Genomic DNA, 24,434 nt, shown 5'->3' with positions numbered 1-24,434 from the left:
AGCAAGTGGTCAAGTTTCAATATGGCTCCCAATGTTTTGGTGTTTGTCCCCAGAAAGATGATTGGGGCCTTTTCTCTGATGCCTGATCTGAGGAAATCCTTTCAAATATTAAAATCGTAGCCTAGTGGTATTGTTTCATGGAAATATCTATTGATTTACCCAAGAGCTTGTGCAAGCTCTAGGGTATAACAAGGTTTAATTTAGATTTATTACAAGATTTAATTGTTATTTTAATTATTACAGAATATGTAAATATAAAGTCAAGAAAAAATTAATAAATATCTCAGTCACTCAAGCAAAAATGTCAGACATGTATTGTTTTTGTACCCTAAAGAATTGTGGCATGGTCAGGCAGAAGGTAAAACAGCACGGAAGTAACTGTATAAGTACCTCAGTTGACAAAGTTGTGGCATTTTAGTAGCTCTCACACAAGAAGAAAAGAGCAGAAGCATAACAACTTTGCACTCAATTGAGCAAGAAAATGGGAATGGGCATTATTTCTTGTGACTTGAAGAGAAATACTGGTTTTTGTTTGTTTGTTTGTTTTTTACTTGATTGAAAGATTGAGGTTTGAAAGCACAGATGGCTAAATTTGTTTAAGATTCTGAGTCCATTCAGTTTTTTGCCACTGTTATATAATGCACATTTCCAAATTAAACCAATTCCTGTGAATTCTAGGATAGCACATATCATACTCACTCTTATATCTTAGCTATTTATGCACATCTGAAGTTCTTGGTAAAATTATAAGCTCCTGGGAAACAGGGGCATTTCATCTGCTTATTGTGTGCCCTAGAACACTTAAAGCAATGTTGTGCACAGTTTGGGTTCTCTTTAAATATTTAGCACATCAGTAGACTTTGCAACAAATGGGATATTCACAATGAAGAAATAATACTATAGTCCAGTTTGGAGCTCAAAAACTCCAACGAATGTAGTTGACTTGAGATATATGTATGCATTTTGTGGTGCTTTGTTTATAGAAAAAGTGAAACATGAAATTAAAGAAGAAACTACAAAAATATCTTTGCTACTTTTTCAGAGACTTAACAACAATAACAACTACAGCTACAACAACAACATTTGGCTGAATGCGGTGGCTCATGGTAGTAATCCCAGCACTTTGAGAAGCCAAGGCAGGAGGATCACTTGAGGCCAGGAGTTTGAGACAAGTCTGGGCAACACAGCAAGACCCCCATCTCTACAAACTATTTTTTAAAAAATTAGCTGGGCATGGTGGTGCATGCTTATAGGATTAGCTACCTGGGAGGCTGAGGGCATTGGATTGCTTTAGCTCAGGTGTTTAAGGTTACAGGGAGCTATGATCATGCCACTTGCATTCCAGCCTGGGTGACAAAGTAAGACTCAGTCTCTAAAATTAAATTAAATTAAAATTAAAAAAAAACAAAACACTGTCTATCCCCTGCAAAGTTTTACAATACTGATATAATTATTTAGTTTTAATCAGGTTTGCCAGTTTCTGTCAGGTGCTGCAAAAGCAACATTTAAATAGAATATGGCTAGATGGACTACTTTCATATGTGCAAATGCTGCAGGTTTTCCCAAAATAACCTGTTAGAAATTTCATTGCTATTTTAAGACTTACAGAACACTGCCTAATATATGGATGATCAAATTCTCTTTTTCTAAAGGCAAAATCAATACATTCTGTGATCTAGAAAAGATGATTTTGAAAACTAAGAGCAGAACAGCAACATAGAGGGAGAGGTGCATATGTGTTTGTTCTGCATCTTAATTTTAAAACTATTATTTGGGCCGAAAGCAGCGGCTCAGGCCTGTAATCCCAGCACTTTGGGAGACCGAGGCAGGTGGATCACCTGAGGTCGGGAGTTCGAGACCAGCTTGACCAACATGGAGAAACCCTGTCTCTACTAAAAATATAAAATTAGCTGAGCATAGTGGCACATGCCTGTAATCCCAGCTACTCTGCAGGCTGAGGCAGGAGAATTGCTTCCACCTAGGAGGCAGAGGCTACAGTGAGCAGAGGTGGCGCCATTGCACTCTAGCCTGGGCATCAAGAGCGAAACTCCATCTCAAAATAAAAAAATAAATAAATAAATAAAATAAAATAAAATAATAAAACTATTATTTGGAGATAAATCTTATCTTTAATTTCATAATCTACTTTGCATGAAGGCATTTGTATTAAAAGATCCTATATGTATTTAGTTTCTAAAAAATTAAATGCAGTATTTGATACTAATACTTGAAAGATTTCACCTTATATGTTTAAATCTATCATATGAACTTGATCAAATATTTTGTAATCTACATATTGCTATACAAAGGATTAGATATTCTATACAGTCTTGTGTCATTTACAATTTAGTCAATCTGCTTTTTTCACAAATCATCAGAAAAATGCAAATAAAAAAACCACAATGAGATACCACCTTACCCCAGCCGCAATGGCCAATATTAAAAAGCTAAAAAAGTAGATATTGGCATAGATATAGTGAAAAGGGAATGCTTATATCCTGTTGGTGGGAATGTAAATTAGTACCACCTGTATGAAAAACAGTATGGAGATTCCTAAAAGAACTAACGGTAAATATAATTCAATACAGCAATCCCACTACTGTGTGGATACTCAAAGAAAAATAAATCTAAATAAAGTAATGAAATACCTTTGTCCTTAATCGTTGATAAAATCTTCAGTATTGGAAGTGAAGTTATATATGTTCTGGATGTTATCATTTTAGTTATTTTATATTTGAAAGAAACATTTTAAATATTTCTTTTAAATTTTACTAGTGGTAAATTTTTTGTTGTTGTTTGTTTCTGTTTTTTTTTTTATTATTATTTGAGACGGAGTATCGCTCTGTCGTCCAGGCTAGAGTGCAGTGGCATGATCTCGGCTCACTGAAAACCCCGGCTCACTGAAAACTCCGCCTCCCGGGTTCACACCATTCTCCTGCCTCCGCCTCCGGAGTAGCTGGGACTACAGGCGCCCGCCACCACGCCTGGCTAATATTTTTGTATTTTTTTTAGTAGAGACGGAGTTTCACCGCGTTAGCCAGGATGGTCGCGATTTCCTGACCTCGTGATCCGCCCGCCTCGGCCTCCCAAAGTGCTGGGATTACAGGCATAAGCCACCACGCCCGGCCGGTAAATTGTTTTAATTAAATCATGTAAATTACTGTAAAGTTTTGTTTTCCTCATATCTCTTAACATTTATATATTTGAGTGTTTATAAAATGTATAAACGTTTATATATTTGAGAGTTTTGAAAATTTATAATTTTAAAAAATGTGATATTAAATTTTTGTATGAGAATATATCTTGTTATCATATACATTCATTCCATAAAATTAGGTATATGTACGTAATCCCCGTTGTTTGAAATTACATAATGCTATCCTTTGCTTGAAGTTGTGATATTCCTAACCTTCTAAATTGTCATATGAAGCATGAATACACACACACACACACACACACACACACACGATCTCAACGGAAAAAAAATATTTTCTATACACATTCCAGTTTATTTTTAGATTTGTTAGTGTGTAAACATTTTCAATTATAGGACAGAAAAGATTCCTCTTCCAAAAAGTGAGGTACATGTTGACATGTATGTCATCATTTGTGAATCATCAATCATCATTCATGATGGAGAAACCATTCTGTATTCTCACATAATTAGGTTTAGATACTGAAATATTTTAGTCCTGTTATAAGATGTGCAAAGATATTTTAAATAGCATTATATTCTCAGAAATAAGATTATGTAGATTTAACACTTCTTAATAATTATCTATTTCTATTTACCCATTAATTTCAATGATTAAATATCTTTCAAGATTCTCAAAATAGAAAACTTGTAACACACGATAAGAAAATGACATATTTTTAAACCAACCCTCCTCTATTTCTGGATACTTGAGGTCACTATTTCTTCTACCTTATAATCCACTCGTTCAGAAATATCTTAAATTTCCAAGGGAGACATCCGAGGCTTGTTTGCTTTTGCAAGGTTTCCAGGCAGCTAAGAGTCAAGGAATTCAAAGTAGTACACAGAGCAGGAGAAATTAACTTACAGAGATGGATATAATTTGGGGCATGCACACAGGGGCCTGACTGATTTTAAATGTACAGAATTATCTACTTCACGTTTCATAATGTCTTCTTTATTGTACTACATATGGAAATGCCAATAAAAACTATTAAGCTAAAAAATACTTTATGAAAGTTGTAAAATGTTAGTTTGCATTACATTTCAATAAAAAATTATGGCTAATTCAAAACTCTGTTCATTACCTCTCTCTTTTTCTAGTTCAGTTCCTGCATCACTCCCTAAAAAGTCCTGTGGGCATCTGAAAGATTGGTTCCTATATATACACACACACACATATATATATATGTGTGTGTGTATATATGTGTGCGTGTGTATATATATGTGTGCGTGTGTGTATATATGTATATACACACATATATATGTGTGTGTATATATATGTGTGTGTGTATATATATGGAGAGATAGAGACATTGAGGCTAAGAGGAAACCACTCCTAAGTTGTGGTATGATTGTTTTCATACTGAGAAATAGCACATATTTTATCTATAGTGAAATTCATAAGAATGCAGAAATAAAAGTGTTAACTCTACTAATAAACAGGAAAAACTATTCTGCTAATTTTTTAAATTAGGTGAGAAGTAACAAAATATTGTTGAAAATAAGTAACTCCAATGAAACATAAAGAATATATGATTTTTTAGGGTAATTAGTAAGAAAACATGCTTTCTTTTCCAACAAGTATTTTTTCAAACAATATTTTCTAAATCTTTTAAATTTAGTTATCACTATATTCTTGCTCTCAGGGGGCCTACACAGCAGTTGTAAAGATAGGACAGTTCTCAAATTTATGTAAAACATGAATGAAAGGGAAGAAATTCGAAAGTAACCAAGTTTATCATAAAATGTCAAGATTACAGAATTGGGAATTTGAGAGCTAAATTCGTATTTTTTTTAAAATATATTTTTGTACACTTTCTCTATAACTGTGTGATTCATGTATTCTAGAATTATGACCATAAAAGAGTAGCAAGTGAAGAATTCCAGAACATAAGAAATTAGTTACGGTATATTGATAAAATGTCAGCAATAGGTCATTTCTTAAAACACACAACATTGATGCATTTTTAAAAACAAATGAAAAAATCAAGAAATGCCAAAATATAGAGAAAAGGGCAATTTTGTATAATAATTTGATACAATAGTGGTTCATCTTACCTCTACTACCAGTTGCTGAAGAGATGGTGATGCTACAGGATGTAGACTAGAGTTCCCCCTTAAGGGACTGTGGATGCTAATATAAGCCACAACATTTTTCTGAAGAACCTTCTTGAAATCCTGAAATCAAAAAAAGGATCTATCTGTAACACAAATAAATAGATTCTACTTTATTCGTTAGATACTGAATAATGAACAATTCATACTTAAAATTATTATACTGCATAATTACCTTCTTTTTTATTATTTATTATTTATTTATTTATTTATTTATTTTTCAGCCAGAGTCTGGCGCTGTCGCCCAGGCTGGAGTGCAGTGGTGCCCTCTCTGCTCACTGCAAGCTCCGCCTCCCGGGTTCATGCCATTCTCCTGGCTCAGCCTCCCGAGTAGCTGGGACTACAGGCGCCCGCCACCACGCCCAGCTAATTTTTTGTATTTTTAGTAGAGACGGGGTTTCACCGTGTTAGCCAGGATGGTCTCCATCTCATGACCTCGTGATCCGCCCGTCTCGGCCTCTCAAAGTGCTGGGATTAAAGACATGAGCCACTGCGCTTGGCCATAAGTACCTTCAAAGTGATCCTATACTATTAATAGTGTACACAAAGATTATAAAAAGGATTTTAAACAAGAATGATGAGTTAGACATAACATATAATAAAATATTTTAAAGCATGTTCATGACAAAGTCAAATTTTAACAGAAAATGTTCTTCAAAGGTTAACGTAGTATGGATTCAACTACAGAGTATGAATGCAACTTAATTTTAGAGTCACTGAATGAGAGGAGAGGTATAGATAAACCACTCCAGTGAGGAATAAAACCAGCCCTTCTCTTTTGAAGCAATGAGCTACTCTGCACAAAATAACCCTGTATTATGAGCAAAATGGGGCATAATACAATGTAATCTTGCAAATATTACCTTAAAAAAAAAAACCTGATGAATTTCATGCACACAAGCAACACTGAATGATTCCATAGAATAGTTTTCCACTTCTCTTCTGCTCCTTACCGCACAAAATTGAAGACCACTGATCCTATTAAGAATGACCACTAAGTCTTTCTGTTATTTCCCTGCTTTTTTGTGCAAGCATTTAACAAATAATCATCATGGTGGGTGGCAGTTCTACAGAAATGTCCTAAAACATTACATTATGTCATAACTTAGGAAAGTATCTTTCTTCTTCTAATACTATGAAATGAAAGACTACAAGGACTCGTACACCTGCCAAATTGATAATGTCATCCTGTTTTATTTTTTTATTGTAAATGGCTTAAAATTGTATAATTTTATGGAGTACAAAGTGATGTTATGATTTATGAATATAATATGGAATAATTAAATTAAGCTGGTTAACATATTCATCACCCCAAATAATTAACATTTTTTTGTGATGAGAACACATAAAATTTACTTGACAATTTTGAAATGTATAATACTCTGTTACTAAGTATATTCACCACACCACACAATACATAATAGAAGTTGACCATTTTCTCCCCATTCCCTCCATACCCTAGGCCGAAACCACCATTCTACACTCTGTTACAGATGAGTAGATAAAGAAAATGTGTTATATATACACAATGGAATACAATTTAGCCTTGAAAAACAAGAAACTTCTCTCCTTTGTGATAACGTGGATGGAACTGGAGAATACAATGCTAACTAAAAGAAACCCGGGACGGAAACATAAATCCTGCATATTTTCACTGTTATCCATATTTTATGTTGAAAATTCATAATTTCAACATATTGAAATTATGTTGAATTTCAATTCTGTAAGAGGGTGGAAAATACAATCATTTAAAATTAATAAACATCTTAGGTGCACATAAATGATGAATTTTAAGCTTGAATAATTTCTCCATAATTATTGTTCAAGAATATGTTATTTAAGTGCTATGAAATATCAGCTTCTATTAGCACACTACCACACAGACACTGTCTATATGTTAGTCTATATAATTCTCAAGATAGGCATTAGTAGACTCATTGGAGGAATCAAGTCTTAGGGAAGTTAATCTTGCCTAAGATGATATGTTCTATGGTAAAGAGAATTTGAACTATGAATTCTTTTACTCTAATATCTATAATATTTCCACAATAGCCTCTGACAAATGAAGATTCTTCACAGAAGAAATGGTACTTTTTAAAGTATAGAACCTATTTAGCAAAATGTTATAATTTTTCTCAAAGATCAAGATCAGTATTTAATCATTTCTCTAATAATTCTGTCTATGATTCCATTTTAAGTTTATTGATCAACATCACCTAATCCTCTTAACTACAACTGTGGGTTTCCAGAGGTTTCTATGCAAGCATAATTAAATGGGGCAATGTGATATGTCAATAAGGGCTTTCCTCACTCCCCTTCATAGGGGGATATATTTAAAGCATAATTAGTTTCAATCTAACATAAACTCTTTCATTCTCAGGAGTACATTTGACATGAGTAGGCAAAACAGGACAACTAGCAATTTTCTAAATTTCTCTTCAACAGGATGTTTACAAAATGGCTTCATGAATTGCATTGAACAATCTCGTGAGACACAGTAAATTATAAAAATATATTCCATAAGCCCATAATCAAATGTGTATTATTTACCATGTTCATTACTCATATGTCTTTGCCCATCTAGTCACCTAAAATGCCAGTAAATGAATGTATAATGAGTTGCCAAATGTAAATACATATATAAACATTCAAAGACACTGGTACTTGTCTTGAATACGAACAACCTTTTTAACAAAATGTTGCTGTATTTTTAGCATAATTGACTAAGAAAATATACAATTATTAAAAGGTGCAATGACTTCACAAAAACTTAAAAATGAATGTGTATTAACCACAAAAATATCAACTTACTTTGACAAAAACTATTGCTGACACACATGCAAGCCCACATTGATTCAACATACAGGTTCTGACGCCTGATGCTCAACTAAATTTTACAATAAATTTTCCCATCCATCGGGGTTTCAGATGTTTACATTAGAAACTATTAATTTAGACAAGCCTAGCCTATTCTAAAACATAGTTCAGAAATATATGTATTAATTTAGAATTAACATAAATTAATTGTGAAAGTTACTAGATAGGTATCTAGAAGACCTAAAATATAGTTTGATATAGCAAAATAAATCTTTGGAATTTGAAAAGAATCTTTAAGACATTTTAAAGATATGTGCTTTAATGTTACAGGAAAACTAAAACATTAATTGTTTCTGATTTATTAAAAATGGTATAGATTACAAACATATTCCCTAAACTGTTCTTTAACTTGTTTACCAATCTTTAAAGTAATTTGGAATATGAGTTTGAGAGGTTGGTTCATCTATTTCATTTCCAGCTTACTTACAAATGTGTCAACTTAAAAAGCTTCTTTAAGCAAAGGAATTTTTTCATTTGAAGTAGTTCTTTTGAATATGGCTCAAACATACACACCACTCATTTGCATACAGAAAAGCATTCCAATTTGCAATGTGTGAATCTGGATGAATTTTACACTGAAAAAAATTTTCTCATCTTTAAGTCTTTTCCTTCCTTCAAATTAAAAAAGATACTTGCTATGTTCTTTTCTATACCTTTTTAAATATTTTCTTTGATTTAATAGATATGTTATCATTTTTGGGTGATTAAAAATAAAAATGTAGCAAAATAATTTCCTATTACATTTTTCTCCTCAAAGTTGAAGTAGTGAAAAAACTATAGTATTAAATTATCTTACTTTCCTAGTAAAATTATGTAGTGTTTTTTGTCTACATATGTCTATTGAACCTCTTTTTTAAAACAAATCACAAAAGTAAATAGAATTTCTATCAATCCAATTATCAGTTATCATATTCCATTAAAAATACAGTGCATTTATGAGACACAGATCTTTCAGAAGCATTTGAGACTTAAATTCTCCAATATTTCAGTTGTATTCTAACTGTACCTCATTGCATGCTAGATTTCATTTGGATACAGGTTTCCTAAAGTGGTTAGATAGGTAGGTAGGCAATAGATAGGCAGGTAAGAAACGAAAGGTAGAGAGTTAAGGGTGAAAGGGTGGAGTGGAAGAAGGAGAAAAAAGTGGATTTTGAAATGTATTTTACATTCAGGATCCATATTGTATAGATAAAATGTAATGCTAAGGTAATAAACATTTAATATAGGAGATTGTTCCCTAATTCCAGATTATTCCTAGAAAGTGTAGAAAAAGAAAGATAATATGTATCGTCTGATCCTTTTTTGTCCAATGCCTGTCATCCTGTCTTCTAAAGAGAAATACAACAACAAGGTAAACACTATTGTGTGTTAGACTGTATCGGGGTTTGTAAGTCTGGTAACAATAGGGATAAGCTATTTGAAGGTCATATGTAGTTTGCTGTGGTCTAGCTCTAATTCTGTCTTATTCTTATAAGCCATCTCAGCAAATTAGGCAATAGGACACTTTAGTTGAGAAGCACATTATTGCCCTTGGCCTTGAAAATTTTACTTTGTCTACTTTAGCAAACGAAGAAAAGAAAAGAAAAGCACTGTAATTAATGTATATTCTGCTTTACCTCTCCCCATTCATATGAGCCAATATTGCCAAAAGCTGTTCCTCCCCAAGAACAGAAAACAATAGTTCGGTCTGGTCTCCACCCTCTCTTAACTTTTGACATCAAGGCACGGATAAACGCTGTGATTATTGCAGTACTACTGGCCCATTCTTGTCCATTATAACTGTGTGCAGTGTGATGATGGCTGCCAACTATGATATACCGGTCTGAAAATAGAAAGGGACAAGAGCCATTTAAAAAAACGTAAACCTTAACAATAAGTTTAATGACATTTACATAATCCTACTGTACAACTGAGCAATAATTAAGCAAAATTGTTCTAATAATTAAGACTACTTTAATTTTTTTTGCCCACTGTCTTAATTCACACATCTGCATATATCAAAGCTGAGGCAGCTGCTGAACCCAATTATGAATCCAAGGCTTAGATCCATATTACTCTCCTTTATAACATGAATATTAATTAATGAAGCATACAAATAGGCCACAATGAAACCCTTATCTAACATTTTTCCAGACTCAGAGTGGGAAGTGCCCTGTAAACAATGTGTGTATGCTCAGTAAATATTAATAAACTAATACATATAAGAAAGCACTTATACAGTAGCTTTAAATATTAAAAATGTAGTAGTCATGTATGGATTCTGCAATAAATTAATTCCATAGAGAATTAATTACAGCTTCCAACTTATAATTGTAGGCCTTCTCCTTCCTGTGAAGAAAAAAAAAATAAAATTCACCAATATCAAAAGTCATTCAACTGTTATAAAAGTTGCCTTTTACATATTTTATTTCATACAATCATTTAAAATTTATTAGATACACTATTAGGAGAGCCTTCCTAACACATGGAAGTAGCCTATTCAATGTACATTACTGAATATTTTCGATAATAAGGCTGAAAATGCGGCTCGAGAGTTTCCTCTGATTTTGTTGTCAGTGGATGTTATTGGTAATAATAAAAAATCTGAATTTATCTGACCAAGTATCCTCATATATCTATGCAAAAATTTTTCTTCATTGAATATCATTTTATTACCAGATGTCCCAAAACTGGATGATAAATTGTGTAGACCCTGAATCCAGCCTGCTTGGTTTAGAATTCAGACTTTGCAAGTTACTAGTTGTGTGACCTTGGAAAGCTTATTTCAACTTTTGATGCCTTAGTATTTTCATCTCTAAGGTAGGAAAACAAACAGAACATCCTACATTTAGTTGTTTTGAATTTTAGGAGTCATTATTTTGTAAGCCACTTTGAACAATGCTCAACACAAAGGAGGTCTTACACATGTGTGGAATAAATGAATCACCCTTTGACTTATAACACCAAAAAGCTACCTTACAATAAATGTCACGGTATGAAGATATTTTAGTTTTCCACACAGGAATTGGCAATGGATTTGATCTGCCAACATTTTATTCAGATTTAATTAATGGGACCGGGCATGGTGGCTCACGCCTGTAATCCCAGCACTTTGGGAGGCCGAGGCAGGTGGATCACGAGGTCAGGAGTTCAAGACCAGCCTGGCCAAGATGGTGAAACCTCGTTTCTACTAAAAATACAAAAATTAGCCGGGTGTGGTGGTGGGCACCTGTAATTCCAGCTATTTGGGAGGCTGAGGCAGGGAATTGTTTGAACTTTGGAGGCGGAGGATGCAGTGAGCCAAGATCATGCCACTGCACTACAGCCAGGTGACAGAGCGAGACTCGGTCTCAAAAAAAAAAAAAAAAGATTTAATTAATGGTATACATAGTGTGATAATGTGTCTACAAATGTTAAAAACCCAATAATTTATTCACTTATCTCCCATAAATGTCTCAAAGTTTTGCTTGGAATTGTCTGCATTCTAAATAAACCGTATCTAACAAACAAAGCTAATTGATGATTTTTTTCTAATCTTCAAAGTTATTAAATAAAATGTCATGTAAATAAACAGTCAATTTTTTGTAAAATTCAAATAAGCAACATTTCAGAAGCTTTGCATAATTCACTGAAGAATACTAATGTAAAATTGATTTTTTAAATTTCAGGAGTATATTTTGTAGATTGAATTTTCTTCAGTCTAAAGCTACTATAATTTGTACAACTGGGTTTTCCAATAACAACTTGTGAATGAATCAGTGATGATAAATATTCTAGTGCTTCAATAGAGAACCTTATGATGGAAATTTGTTGAAATTCAATAGTAACAATTTTCAAATTTATTTATATCTTGTATTTAAAGAACTATAATCAGAGGTTGTTCAACATTGTACCTGTAAAGAAATCAGAGAAAATAACTGGCTTTCATGAACTTTGTAAGAGTTGGCCAGCAAGAAACTGGGAGGCTATAAAACTTGATCTTAAAATTCTGAGCTAGCAACTAGGCCGCTTTTACCAAAGTCATGAAGAAGAATAATTCTCCAAGGAGAACTTGTGTAAATGTCCCCAAATCAACAGAAGTAGCAAAAGTGTAATAAAAAGATTATTAAATGCTACACTGTATAACAGGCACATTAGGCAGTAATATGTGATTCAGTCTTACAATGTGTTTGGAAGTATTGCTATTAATCTCTTAATTAGCCTACACAATATCTGAAGATTCCTTTTTTTTTTTTTTTCTTTTTTTTTTTTTGAGATGGAGTCTCTCTCTGTTGCCCAGGCTGGAGAGCAGTGGCACAATCTCCGCTAACTGCAACCTCCGCCTCCCAGGTTCAAGCGATTCTCCTGCCTCAGCCTCCTGAATAACTGCAGGTGACCATTTGCAGACATTTGACAAATTTGACAATGGACCAAGGATACAGAGTGGGATGTAGATTAAAACTGGACAACTAAATTTGGAGACCAAAACTTGTATTTATTAAAAAACACATCATTAAAAACTAAAATCTTTCTTGGCCAGGCACGCTTGGCTCACCTCTGTAATCCCAGCACTTTGGGAGGTCAAGGCGGGTGGATCACATGAGGATAGGAGTGCAAGACCAGTCTGGCCAACATGGTGAAACCCTGTCTCTACTAAAAATAAAAAATGAAAAATTAGCTGGGTGTGGTGGTGGGTGCCTGTAGTCTAAGCTACTCAAGAAGATGAGACACAAGAATCACTTGAACTCGGCAGGTGGAGGCTGCAGAGAGGGAAAAAAAATCATTCTTTAAAATGTCTTCTTAATAAAAATAAAATTTTCGATGATGTTATGGTGAGTATAAGAAAAAAAGAAAACTTTGGCTTTTGTAGAACATGCCAGTTTACCAAATCTAAACTCTGTTTCTTGTTTCATCCCATCCTGAGACACCCCCACCTCTCTCTCTCTCTCCCCCACCCACTAAGATTTATTTTGCAAGAGATATGGTAGGAAAGAGAATGAAGACCCACTTCTTAGTCTCAAATTTATCTACTCTAAGAGTGGGACAAATTTCTAGTTACATCTACAGTAGGATATTTAAGTATGATATTAAATTATTACAGAGCATTTCCTTGTAAAGTTTCATAAAAAGTGTAGATTATAAATATTTAACCCTACTTACCTGGAGATGTCAAGCCCATTACGTATCCAACAACATTAGTAACTGTTTTCAATTTTGTCACCGTCTGAACTTGCATGCTGACGACTCTTACTTCTGAAAAAAATAAAAATTTAAAGACTTTTGTTTCTTTATATTTTATTGTATTTTTTAAACCTTAAAATTTATTTATCCAATATCATCAGCAAAAGAATTCCACAGAATTGAATGTTCTCAGATAACCAAAGTTATACTTTTTCTGACAAATATTTATTCAATACTTTGTACAGATTCTATTTTAGGTGCTTGTTATGCAATGATGACTAAGATACAATTGCTAGCATCTTTGAACCTCAGAGCCATAAACAGGCACTTCTAAACCTTACATTCAGTTCTACAATGAGGGTTCATTATGAGAGCATTCAGAAGACCTTCAGGAGATGTGGGCAACTCATATTTTTAAAAAGGGAAAAAAATAGATTAAAATATTTCCAAAGAATATTGAATACTTTTCTATTTTCAGATAAAGAACATGTGGACAATAACCTTTCCAGTATGACTCACTATTTTTTTAACACTTTAAAAATGGTAAATAAAGCATTACACAACATAAAAAGATAAAGATTCTTAAAGCTGTACATGTTTTCATATATTAGAGTTTTTAGTTCTATCTGGGTTTGTAGGTTCCTTACCTCTATTCTAAATCCGTACTAATCGCTCTACCTCTTTGAATTTTTCTGTTTATGTTTGATATTCAAAAATTTTGCAAATAAGGCAAAGACACAAATCAGGAGGGACTCTAGTCACAGAACTGACATAGTCTCTGGAGATGAAATGTGTTAATCCTGTATTTGAAGGATCCTGAGAAGTCTGGGTTGGGAAGTGGCTCACAGGATCTTTAAGGTTTTCCTTAAAGCAGAGGTTTCAGAGTAGCTAGGTGTTAGTGTCAGGGCAGAGCATGGCAAATTTGAAAGCAGGTAATGCAAAGTAGCCACATTATACTGGCAGACCCACAGACATTCACTTCTTACTGCTAGATAGAAATTGTTATAATAAATACATTACTTCTTTCCCTCAATGTACCCTTTCAAACGAATTAATTGGAAAATCAGTACACTGAATTCGTTAAAATAATAACCAAAACAAAAGTAAAGAGGCCTTTAGAGAATACCTGAGTGCCTTATCTATCTGTGAGTAAATCTATGTAGAGCCTGAGCATTGTGCTTTTAATTTAGGTACTATGCATTTTTGTTTGTTTTTCAATTAATAGACTTTGTTTTTTAGAGCATTTTAGGTTTACAAAAGTACTGAGCAGAAAGTACACAGTTCCCAAATACCCTCTGTCTCCCAAGCCTCGTATTACTGTGGAACATTTGTTACACCTGATAGATTGTGGAACATTTGTTACACCTGCATTACTGTGGAACATTTGTTACACCTGATAGACCAATACTGACACATAAAATCCATAGTTTACACTGGGGTTCACTCTTTGTGTTGTATATTTGATGGGCTTTGACAATGCATAATGAGGTATATCCATCATGATAGTATCATATAGGATGGTTTCACTACTCTAAAATCCCCTATGTGCCACCTCTTCATCCCTCCTTCCCTCCCTCTCTCCGCAAAAACCCCTGGCAGCAACCACTGATCTTTTTACTGTCTCATAGTTCTGCCTTTTCAAGATTGTCATAGCACTGGGCTCGTATGTTTGTTTGTTTTGACTGTTTGTCTAATTCCCTGCTCAAGGTTTGTTCCAGATGATCCACATAAGTGAACTTTATAGACTCTTTACCTTATACCTTTCAATGATCTTTCCTGCTTATTTTAGATATAGATATAGATGAAGAATCTTTTCTGGTTTTCTAAAATTCAATATATTTTTGTTTAAGTTAGCTGTGAGCAAGCCTCACAATATGTATACTGTACTCCTTGCAATATTACCTTGCATTAATATAGTGCTTAAAATTTAAAATAACCATTTTCACACACATGTACTAATTCTTACTGGACCACATTCTTACTTGAAGTAGCTAGAGTGGTCATTGCCCAATTCCCAACAGTTGTTGGGGTGTCCTGTTTAGAAGGGGAATTAAGAAGTGAAACCACCTGGACTTCCTGGGTTGAGTGGGGACTTGGAGAACTTTTCTCTCTAGCTAGAGGATTGTAAACACACCAATCAGCACTCTGTAAAAACGCACCAAACAGCACTCTGTGTCTAGCTAAAGGATTGTAAGTACACCAATCAGCACTCTGTAAAAATGCACCAATCAGCACTCTGTGTCTAGCTAAAGGATTGTAAATGCCCTAATCAGCACTCTGTAAAAACACGCCAATCAGCTCTCTGTGTCTAGCTAAAGGATTGTAAATGCACCAATGAGCACCAAGAACAAAGCTTCCACAGTGTGGAAGGGGACCTGAGCAGGTTGCTGCTGCTGGCGGGGTGGCCAGCTTTTATTCCCTTATCTGTCCCCACCCACATCCTGCTGATCGGTCCATTTTGTAGAGTACTGATTGGTCCATTTTACAGAGTGCTGATTGGTCCATTTTGCAGAGTGCTGATTGGTGCATTTACAATTCTTTAGCTAGATACAGAGCACTGATTGGTGCATTTTTACAGAGTGCTGATTGGTGCATTTACAATCCTTTAGCTAGACACAGAGTGCTGATTGGTGCATTTTTACAGAGTGATGATTGGTGCATTTACAATCCTTATATTATTTCATACTCACATCTGAAAATAAATATGCATAGAGTCTGTTTTTCTTCACTAGAGTCAGCACCGTAATCACATTTTAAATTTTAATAATAAATATCAGAAAGATCTTGAATAAACTTGCTGTAAAGACACATCTGCTGCTGTTGGCATTGCTAATTTGAACAATCCATTGGTAAGGCAATATTACTCTTCATAGCAATAACAAAAGCAATCCTGTACTTTGAAATGTATCCTACAAGAATAATTCAACTCTCTGAAGTATAATCTATAATAGCAATAATAGAAAACAACATAAACATCTGAAACAGGGAAATTACTTAGAAAATTGTGATAAAATGTGTGGCTGTTAAATATAAAAAGAAAATATAGAAACATGAATATGCTATAAGTGAAAAGAAAAGAATACAGAGGGATATACAGAATGATTGAACTTAGGTAAAAACATGTATGATTATGAACAAACTATGAAAAAGGAGGGATTAAATAGTGGAACAGAAATTGGGTTTAGCAGGCCTTCCCAAATCTGCTGGAGTGAGGCACTGTTGTAAAAAGGTTTGAACAAACCTACACTCTGGGGTAGTTCTTCTCCAAATCCCCAGGGATGGTGGAATTAAAACCTAGAGAGATTGTCTCCTCCTAGTGTAGCACCTGACAACATTGAACCCTTTTTCACCGTAGAAACATTTAGAATTTTCCTCTTTATTTTTGTGCTTTTTGAATTTAATTATAAAATATATAGGTGTGTTTTTTCCTTTTTTTCTGGAAAATTTATTATTACTTTTTTGACCATTTTCTCTCTCCCATTTTTTCCTTCTTCTAATATTGTTTCTACAACTCCATTTTAATCCACTGTATCTTTTAGTTGTACTTTTGTATTTATTTATCCTAGATCCAGCCTGTCTGGATCTAGAAGGTCAATCTGATCTTCTAGCTCTTGAATTTATTCTTCAGTGACATCTATCTATGACTGTATCTATCTACCTACCCTAACTATTACTGTATTTCTTTCAATTATCTTATTTTCTGCACCTATTATTTCCTCTCATTTTTAAAAATGTTTTCTGATTTTTGTTTTATATTGCTAATATATTTTATTCTCTTTTTGAGTTTAACTTTAATCCTTATTTTAAATTCTTATACCATGTGTTCCAATATGGTAACTTTGGGTGGTATATGTATTTGTTGTGCTAATTTTCTTTGATGGTGGTTGTGGACCTCAGGATCTAGCTATTTTGGCCTGTGGTCCAGCATGATATATCAGGACCCAAGGATGGTGGGGATAGTGTCTAAGTGTGTGTGTGTGTGTGTGTGTGTGTGTGTGTGTGTGTCTGCATGTGTACCTGTTTGTGAGAAGGCCTGAATATGAGGAGGAAAGCAACTGCCAGGGGAAATAGTGCAATGAGATAAGTGATTGAAGCAAAGTGAGAAGGGCATCTGAATTTAAGAGCTGAATAGCATGTAGTGTTAGATCCTGGGTGGAGTGAGGAAGTTAACCAGACTGTGGTAGGGGCAGACAGAACATTTGATATAGAGTGAATAGCCTGTATGTAACAGTGCCTAGGGTTGGATCCATTGTGAAGGGAGTAATGGCATCAATTGATTACATGCAGGGGATCTAATTACCTAAGTAAATATATTCCATTTAATGAGAAGGTGATTTCTAACTGCTAGAGAAAAGACTTACAAACATGGAAAGATAAATAAAACTCGGTGTTGATATGTTTTCATGGTTTTATATGTATATATATATAATTTGTTTTAATTATATTTATATTTAAATTATAAAATTTAATATATTTTAATTATATATTATATACAAAACCATGAGGACATATGAGTTTATATTAATTTATATATTTATATATATAAAACCATAAGAACATATCTATATAAGTTGTTGATTGTATATATATCTATATATATCCAAGAGAACATACATATATATAAAACTGTGTGTATGTGTGTGTATAACACCCACACACATAGATTTAAAAGTAAATACAGATATGTCTGAGTGTATAGATATATTTTTATATATTTACATAAAATATAATATTAAAATATAATTATATTTTCCTAGTTTTGTTCACTGAGTAGTATGGAGAGAAGCAACACTTCAATAGCAATAGATGAATCTAGATCTATTTTTCTAGACTATTCTCCACTTAAAGGACCTAGAGTCTTTGGAGAAATGGCTGATAACAGGAAAAGTACAAGACGATTTAGTATGTCTTATAGTGCCAAAAACTAAGTAAATACATGAAGAATAATGAGTACATGTCAAAGGACACAGAATCCATCTGAAGTTGCTATTACTGGCTAACATTTGACAATCTGAGCATCAAGATATAAATAGCACTGGTATATAACCTATTGAATCTATTATGAATATAAATCCTAATCAAGTAATGACTCAATACTGGCATGTGTAAATTTAAAAAATCATATCAAGAAATGAATAGAAAAAAGAAAAATCTCTTCTTTACAGTGGAATTTCAACTAATAAGTGTAAAGATGATAAAATTACAGCTGGAAGTGGTGGCTCATGCCTGTAATCCTAAAGCTTTGGGAGGATCCCTTGAGGCCGAGAGTTTGAGACCAGCCTGAGCAACATAGCAAGACCTTGCCTCTTAAAAAAAAAAAAAAAAAATTAGCCAGACATGGTGGTGCATGCCTCTAGTCCTAGTTACTCAGAGACTGAAGCATGAGGATCATTTGAGCCAAAGAGTTCAAGAACTGCAGTTAGCTAAAATGGTGCCACTGCACTATAGTAACAGACTGAAAGTGTCTTAAAAACAACAACAACAACCAAAAAAAAAAAAACCCAGGAAGTTAGAAAGTCACCATTGGCATCATCATAGAAATGACTGGGCAACAAGTGTCAGTGAACACAAATACTAATGGCTAGAGATAGCAGGGGTTAGAGGCAGTACGCTACATTATTTCAAATGCTTATTGAGTGTAAAAGAAAACAATTATAAAGTAACTTCAATAAGGAGACCTGGCAGCCACCACCTTAATCAAGAGATCAAAGGTAGCAGCATCACTAGAGACGGGACAAACTAAAGCAGAGTGAGAAGGACATCTGTTTTTAAGAGCTGGAGAACACACATTGTTAGAGCCTGAGTAAAGTAAGGAAGTTAACTACATCGTGGTAGGGACAGGTAGAACATTTGATACAGGGTGAATAGCCCATATTAGACAGAGACTAAGGTTGGATCCATTGTGGAGGGAGTAATGGCATCAACTGATTACATACAGGGAAACAAATTATTCCCTGGCACATGGTAATATCATGCACCAGCTCATAATATGCGATGGGAAAAACATAGTTTCACTCTGTAGTATTACTGTTAAAGATTCAGTGTGTGAATATCCTCATAAGAAAACATCAGATAGACACAGATTTGAGGAACAATACTGTAGATAATTGGTATGTAACATCGAAAGGTAGCAAAGCAAAGGAAGTCAAGACAAGACAGAAACTGTTCCAGGTTGAAGGAAATGGTGGGTTTGACAATTTTGTGCTACACATCTGCCTAGTTTGGATCTTATTGTAATTCAGAATATTACTGGGAAAATTGGAAAATGTTGAATTGAGTCTGTGAAATGCATGGTAGTAATGTGTCAATGGTTAATTCCTGATTGTGATGGTTGTGTCATCTGTGTAGGAGTATGTCATTGTTTGTCAGAGAATACACTGACAAAGTCAGAGATGTTCACTATGTTTGTAATTTGCTCTTGAGTAGTTAAGAAAAAATACTTTTATTCTTGCAACTTTCTGTACATTTATTTCAAGTTTAAAAAAAAAATCACGGTTGAAAGTTGTAATTAGAAACTCCCGGAGAATATTATTTAGGGGCAGTTAATTATTCAAAAAGTTGCTGTGTGTGTGTGTGTGTGTGTGTGTGTGTGTGTGTGTGTGTGTACTGGTAGTTAAAAATTACATTTCCAGCTCACATTTACCAATTTCTGCCTTTCATGTAAAATTTGATGACAGCTTTAATTATGACATGTGAAGTTTAAAAGATTTCAAGATATAAAAATGTGTTCCACTCAGAGAACATTTGTATTCAAATAGGGTGAGGGGTGTCAGAGCTAAGAGACATGAAATAGCTGCCTCTCTCTATCCCTTAATTTCATCATGTGCAGAGAAAAATAACTACTGCCAATTTTATGGTCCAGAGACAATTCTGTCTTGCATTTTTGTTGCAATTATTAAGAGCCAGATTAATTGGTTCCCAATCTTCTTCTTCCAGGATAACTAACAAACCTTCATTTCCACCTGTATTTTGAATAATTATACCAAATATCTAGAAAAAATTCCAACATTATTCACAGAAATTTGAAGAATACACTTGCTGCTAACTCTGAGTCTCATATCCAATAATTAAGTGTGTGTTAGTTTCCTAGGCATAGATCTTCTAGAGTCTCTAAGTTTAATTGAATATTTGTCCCATTATATATACTTGAGTCCCTTTCTTGCTGATGTGGCTCTAGAAAAGAACTTTTTTTCTAGGATTGGACTTCCAGATTGTTCTTTTATTTTCTTAATTTTCCTGATCCTCATGGGGACTAGAATCTGTTCTAGAGGGAGTTTTGATGACTGAGATGCTGCAGTCTGCAGATATCTTTCCTATTGCCAACTGTTTGCCTGAAAATCTGAATATAAACTGCTTCTAGATTCTATGTCATCGTAACTTGTAAACTTTCAAGTACATATAGCTATTCCCTGATTATCTGATACATGCATACACATCTTCACACACCCATATGTGCACGTACTCATGCGAGCTTCCATACTTTTGGAAAAACAATTAACATTGAATTAAATTGTATTCTTTTTATTTAGTAAAGTTATGTAACTAGGAAGATATTCTAAATAATATGAATATGAGAAAAAATAACGTTTACTCTCTTTGTATCCCTCAGAAATGTAAAAATTGACCATTTTTTTCTTAGCTGTCTACCAAATCACCTGAAGCACTAATCACCTGAAGCACTAATCTACTAATCTACTAATCACCTGAAGCTCTATCTTTGTTGCATATTTTCTATTTGTTCATTCACATCTATTGGCCACCCTCCATTAACCTTACCCCAGGAGAAGTAACCTCTATGCATTACATCTACCTGGTTCTTTTATTCTTTGGCTTCAGGTTTAGTTTACCTAATTGAAGGCATCAACAAGAGGACAGTAGGTTGGGTTAAGTGAAAGATGGGAGTATTTATTTTCCAGTACCCCCCTTACTATCCACATTATGCAGTGACAACTCTGCTTGGCTGAAAGCCACAGCTCTTCTCTTATAGCTAAAGTACTGGCCAGTTCCTACAACTGCTCTCTCTTCTTGCCCTTTCATGTTTACAGGTAGTAGCAATTACTAGACCTGGTTTAGAGGCAGTAGCAATGGTATCTCTTTTCTGTCTTGCTTTACCTGTCCACAGCATGTGCATAAGCACTTGATTAAATTCTCTTAAATTGCACATTTTTAGTGGATCCTTTTTTCCTGATGACCTGATTTATATGTCAATCAATCTACACAATTTTCTGAGTCCATATTTGCTGTCAGGTAATAAATGGATGGAAAGGAAGAGAAGATTTTCCTTACTAAAAATATGGTGGGCTAGGATGTCAGATTAATCCACCCACTGATAATAACTTATAATGACAAATAAAATACAAAATAAATCTTGTTAACAGCATCTGAGAATTAGCAAGAAATTAAGAACTTACTAGGTCAAAATTTAAGTTGTGATGGGAACCCAGGTAAATAAAACTATGAGGCTATCTTCAACCTAAGGGAATTTGGTAAACAAAGAGAACCCTTTAATATTGATGGCCTCGTGGGATGCAAAGGTCAGAAGACAAAGTCCTGGGCTTACCGAAATTGGGATGAAGAAGGTGGTTCTAAAAAAGATTCTTCCTCTATAAAGTAGGAATCCTAAAGTTCTGAACTTCCCCACTTCCTCCCAAGAGTGCAAAGAAAATTACCTGACACTAAGCAGAGCAGGGGCACGGGATCTCTAAGAAGTTGTAATTTCTTAGATTAATTATAAAAGAATACAAAATGTATTTATAACTTCTAAATAATAGAGAGAAAAATTTAATGGCAAAAATCTAAATCTAAAGAAAAAATACAACTAAAGGAAAACAATATGTGATTCAAAGAAGAAACCCTAATTAAGATGAAAACTGTAAGTCTAAGTACATATTAATCACATTAAATGAAAGGGAGCAAATGCTCCTATTAAAAGACCATCAGATTGCGTTTAAATTGGAAATTATTTGCTATTAATGAGACATATATAAAGGGAAGATACAGGAAGGTTGAAAGCAAAAAATACATAGCATAAAGATACTAATACAAATAGTGCTACAAAATTCATATCAGGCCTACTCAAACTTAAAACAAGAATTACTACACATAACGAATATCACTTCATGTGATAAGTGGTTCAACTATTCCAGAAGATATGATATATTTGAATTTATAAACACCTACGAAATAATCTCAAAACATATAAAGTGAAAATTGACTAACTACAAGGGAAAATGAACAAATTTATATTCACAGTAGGAGATTTTAACATGAATAATATATAGAATATTTGAACAACCGGATTAAGGAACTTAGTCTAAGTAGACATGTATAGAATAGACAATAACACAGCATACATTCTTTTCAAATACTCATAGAACACTGATGATATCCTGAACCATAAAGAAAACCTCAAATAATTGAATTATAAAGAGGAAACAACATATTCTAATGAAAATTCAGTTGCTTATGCTCTGCTTCAGAAGAATATCATATCATAATGCCAAATAGCATACAAATGCCAAATGCATGAGAGAGTCATAAAGAGAGGCTATGTCCAACTTGAATGAAACCCTAAAGGGTTTTTGGTGGAGAATATAACACTTGCACTGAACCGTAAGAATTTAGAGGGTAATGGGCCTTTACAACTTAGAGACACATACATGCAAGATATGTTTGGATAATATTGAATAGAATAATGCAGAGAAATACTGGATACTTGCAAGGAATAGCAGAATAATAGAAACACAAAGGCAGTGATGAATCTCTGGAAGTTTTTGTTTAGTAAATGACAGTGTTGGTCCATAACATAAAAATACAAAGATACGGTGTATGCTAATGGATCTTATCACACATATAAACTCCAAAGTTTAGTTGGAATTTCTATAATTTGTAAAAAGTGACAGGTATTTGAAAAATTATATGCTAAGAACATAAGAAGCTGTAAAAACCTTGAGAAATATTTAAAAAGTAGAAAACACTTTTTAAAATAATTTTGCTTTTAAGTGTATATCTCAGGTTGTCTTTAAGTCTTTTAGCAAACAAACAAAAACTCTAGACTGTACTCCAGCTGAATCATTTCTAAAATCAAAACTGTTGAGACAGAATCCTGGAAACTTGAGAAGTTCTGGGTGAATGTCAGATCTGCGTCACCTTTAGTAAGCCCAGCCTTCACTCCCCAGGAAACAGAGAATTGACTCTACTTTCTGTGGACTTTGGACAATAGGTTTCCCCGCTACGCTCACTCCATTTAAGATCCCTGATGAACAGTCCTTCAAAGTGAATTCTGAAGCTCTTTTTCCTTTTGTCCAAGGACTTCAGACTGGCAGCTCATGAATGTTGATCTTTAGTTCTACGGAATACTCCATTATCAACTCCTACCTCAGACTCATATGCTCACTATGTAACTGACTGCTTGAAGACAGTTGATCTGGCATTTTTCTCCACACATATCAGTCCTTCTGAAACAGTTCTAGCTCTCTGAATTGTTCAGATAAAGAGCAGCCATCATATCTGTATGCATGCAATATAGAAGTTGTCTGCACAAATTAAAAATTTCCCCATTTCTTCTGAATATTTTCCTCCATGTTGATTGGAAAAGCCTAATCAACATTATTGAAGCCCACTCTGCTCAAAACTAAGTTTTTAGTTTTCCCTTTGTTTTTTTTTTTCTTTTACGGTCTACTAAAAAATATTTTGTTTTGTTGTGGCCCAAAAGGTTTGTCATTTGTTATGTTGGAACTTAAAGGAAGCCATGTCATATTGGCTCATACTACTCCATTGTCTACCAAGATAAATTGATAGGTAGGTGGATAGAGGGAGAGAAAGCGAGAGAGAGAGAAAATCTCAAGACATTCTTTAAGGAGAGTGGCATAATATACTGGAACTTTTCACATGTAGCAATTCCAAGGCTGCTCTGAATAGATTGATTAGTTTCACATGTAAGAATACACAATGTTGAATTCAATTGTACTAACATTTCCTGCTAATAGATATTTCTTGAAAAGTTAAAAGGCACCATTTGTCAACAAATATTTGTGTAACTACAACTTGCAGATAATATGTTCAATACATGTTTTTAAATTTGTACTCAAGAAATGCTAGTAATGCA

General features: G+C 33.9%; 1 protein-coding gene across 6 annotated transcripts in view; it reads right to left on the bottom strand.

Moving 5' to 3' along the window:
* Positions 1-24,434, bottom strand: part of NAALADL2 (N-acetylated alpha-linked acidic dipeptidase like 2) — a 1,473,645-nt gene that overhangs the window by 359,754 nt on the left and 1,089,457 nt on the right. For all 6 annotated transcript variants that reach the window (XM_028843862.2, XM_077994177.1, XM_028843863.2 and 3 more), the window contains 3 exons: positions 13,307-13,399; positions 9,805-10,010; positions 5,255-5,374 (listed from right to left, as the gene is read on the bottom strand). In XM_028843862.2, coding sequence (XP_028699695.2) covers positions 5,255-5,374; positions 9,805-10,010; positions 13,307-13,399 — 419 coding nt within the window. The remainder of the gene's footprint in view (positions 1-5,254; positions 5,375-9,804; positions 10,011-13,306; positions 13,400-24,434) is intronic.

This window comes from Macaca mulatta, chromosome 2 (assembly GCF_049350105.2).
Source record: "Macaca mulatta isolate MMU2019108-1 chromosome 2, T2T-MMU8v2.0, whole genome shotgun sequence".
Lineage (NCBI taxonomy): Eukaryota > Metazoa > Chordata > Mammalia > Primates > Cercopithecidae > Macaca > Macaca mulatta.
The sequence above is the reverse complement of the archived record's forward strand: the minus strand, read 5'-3'. Positions and strand labels throughout refer to the sequence as shown.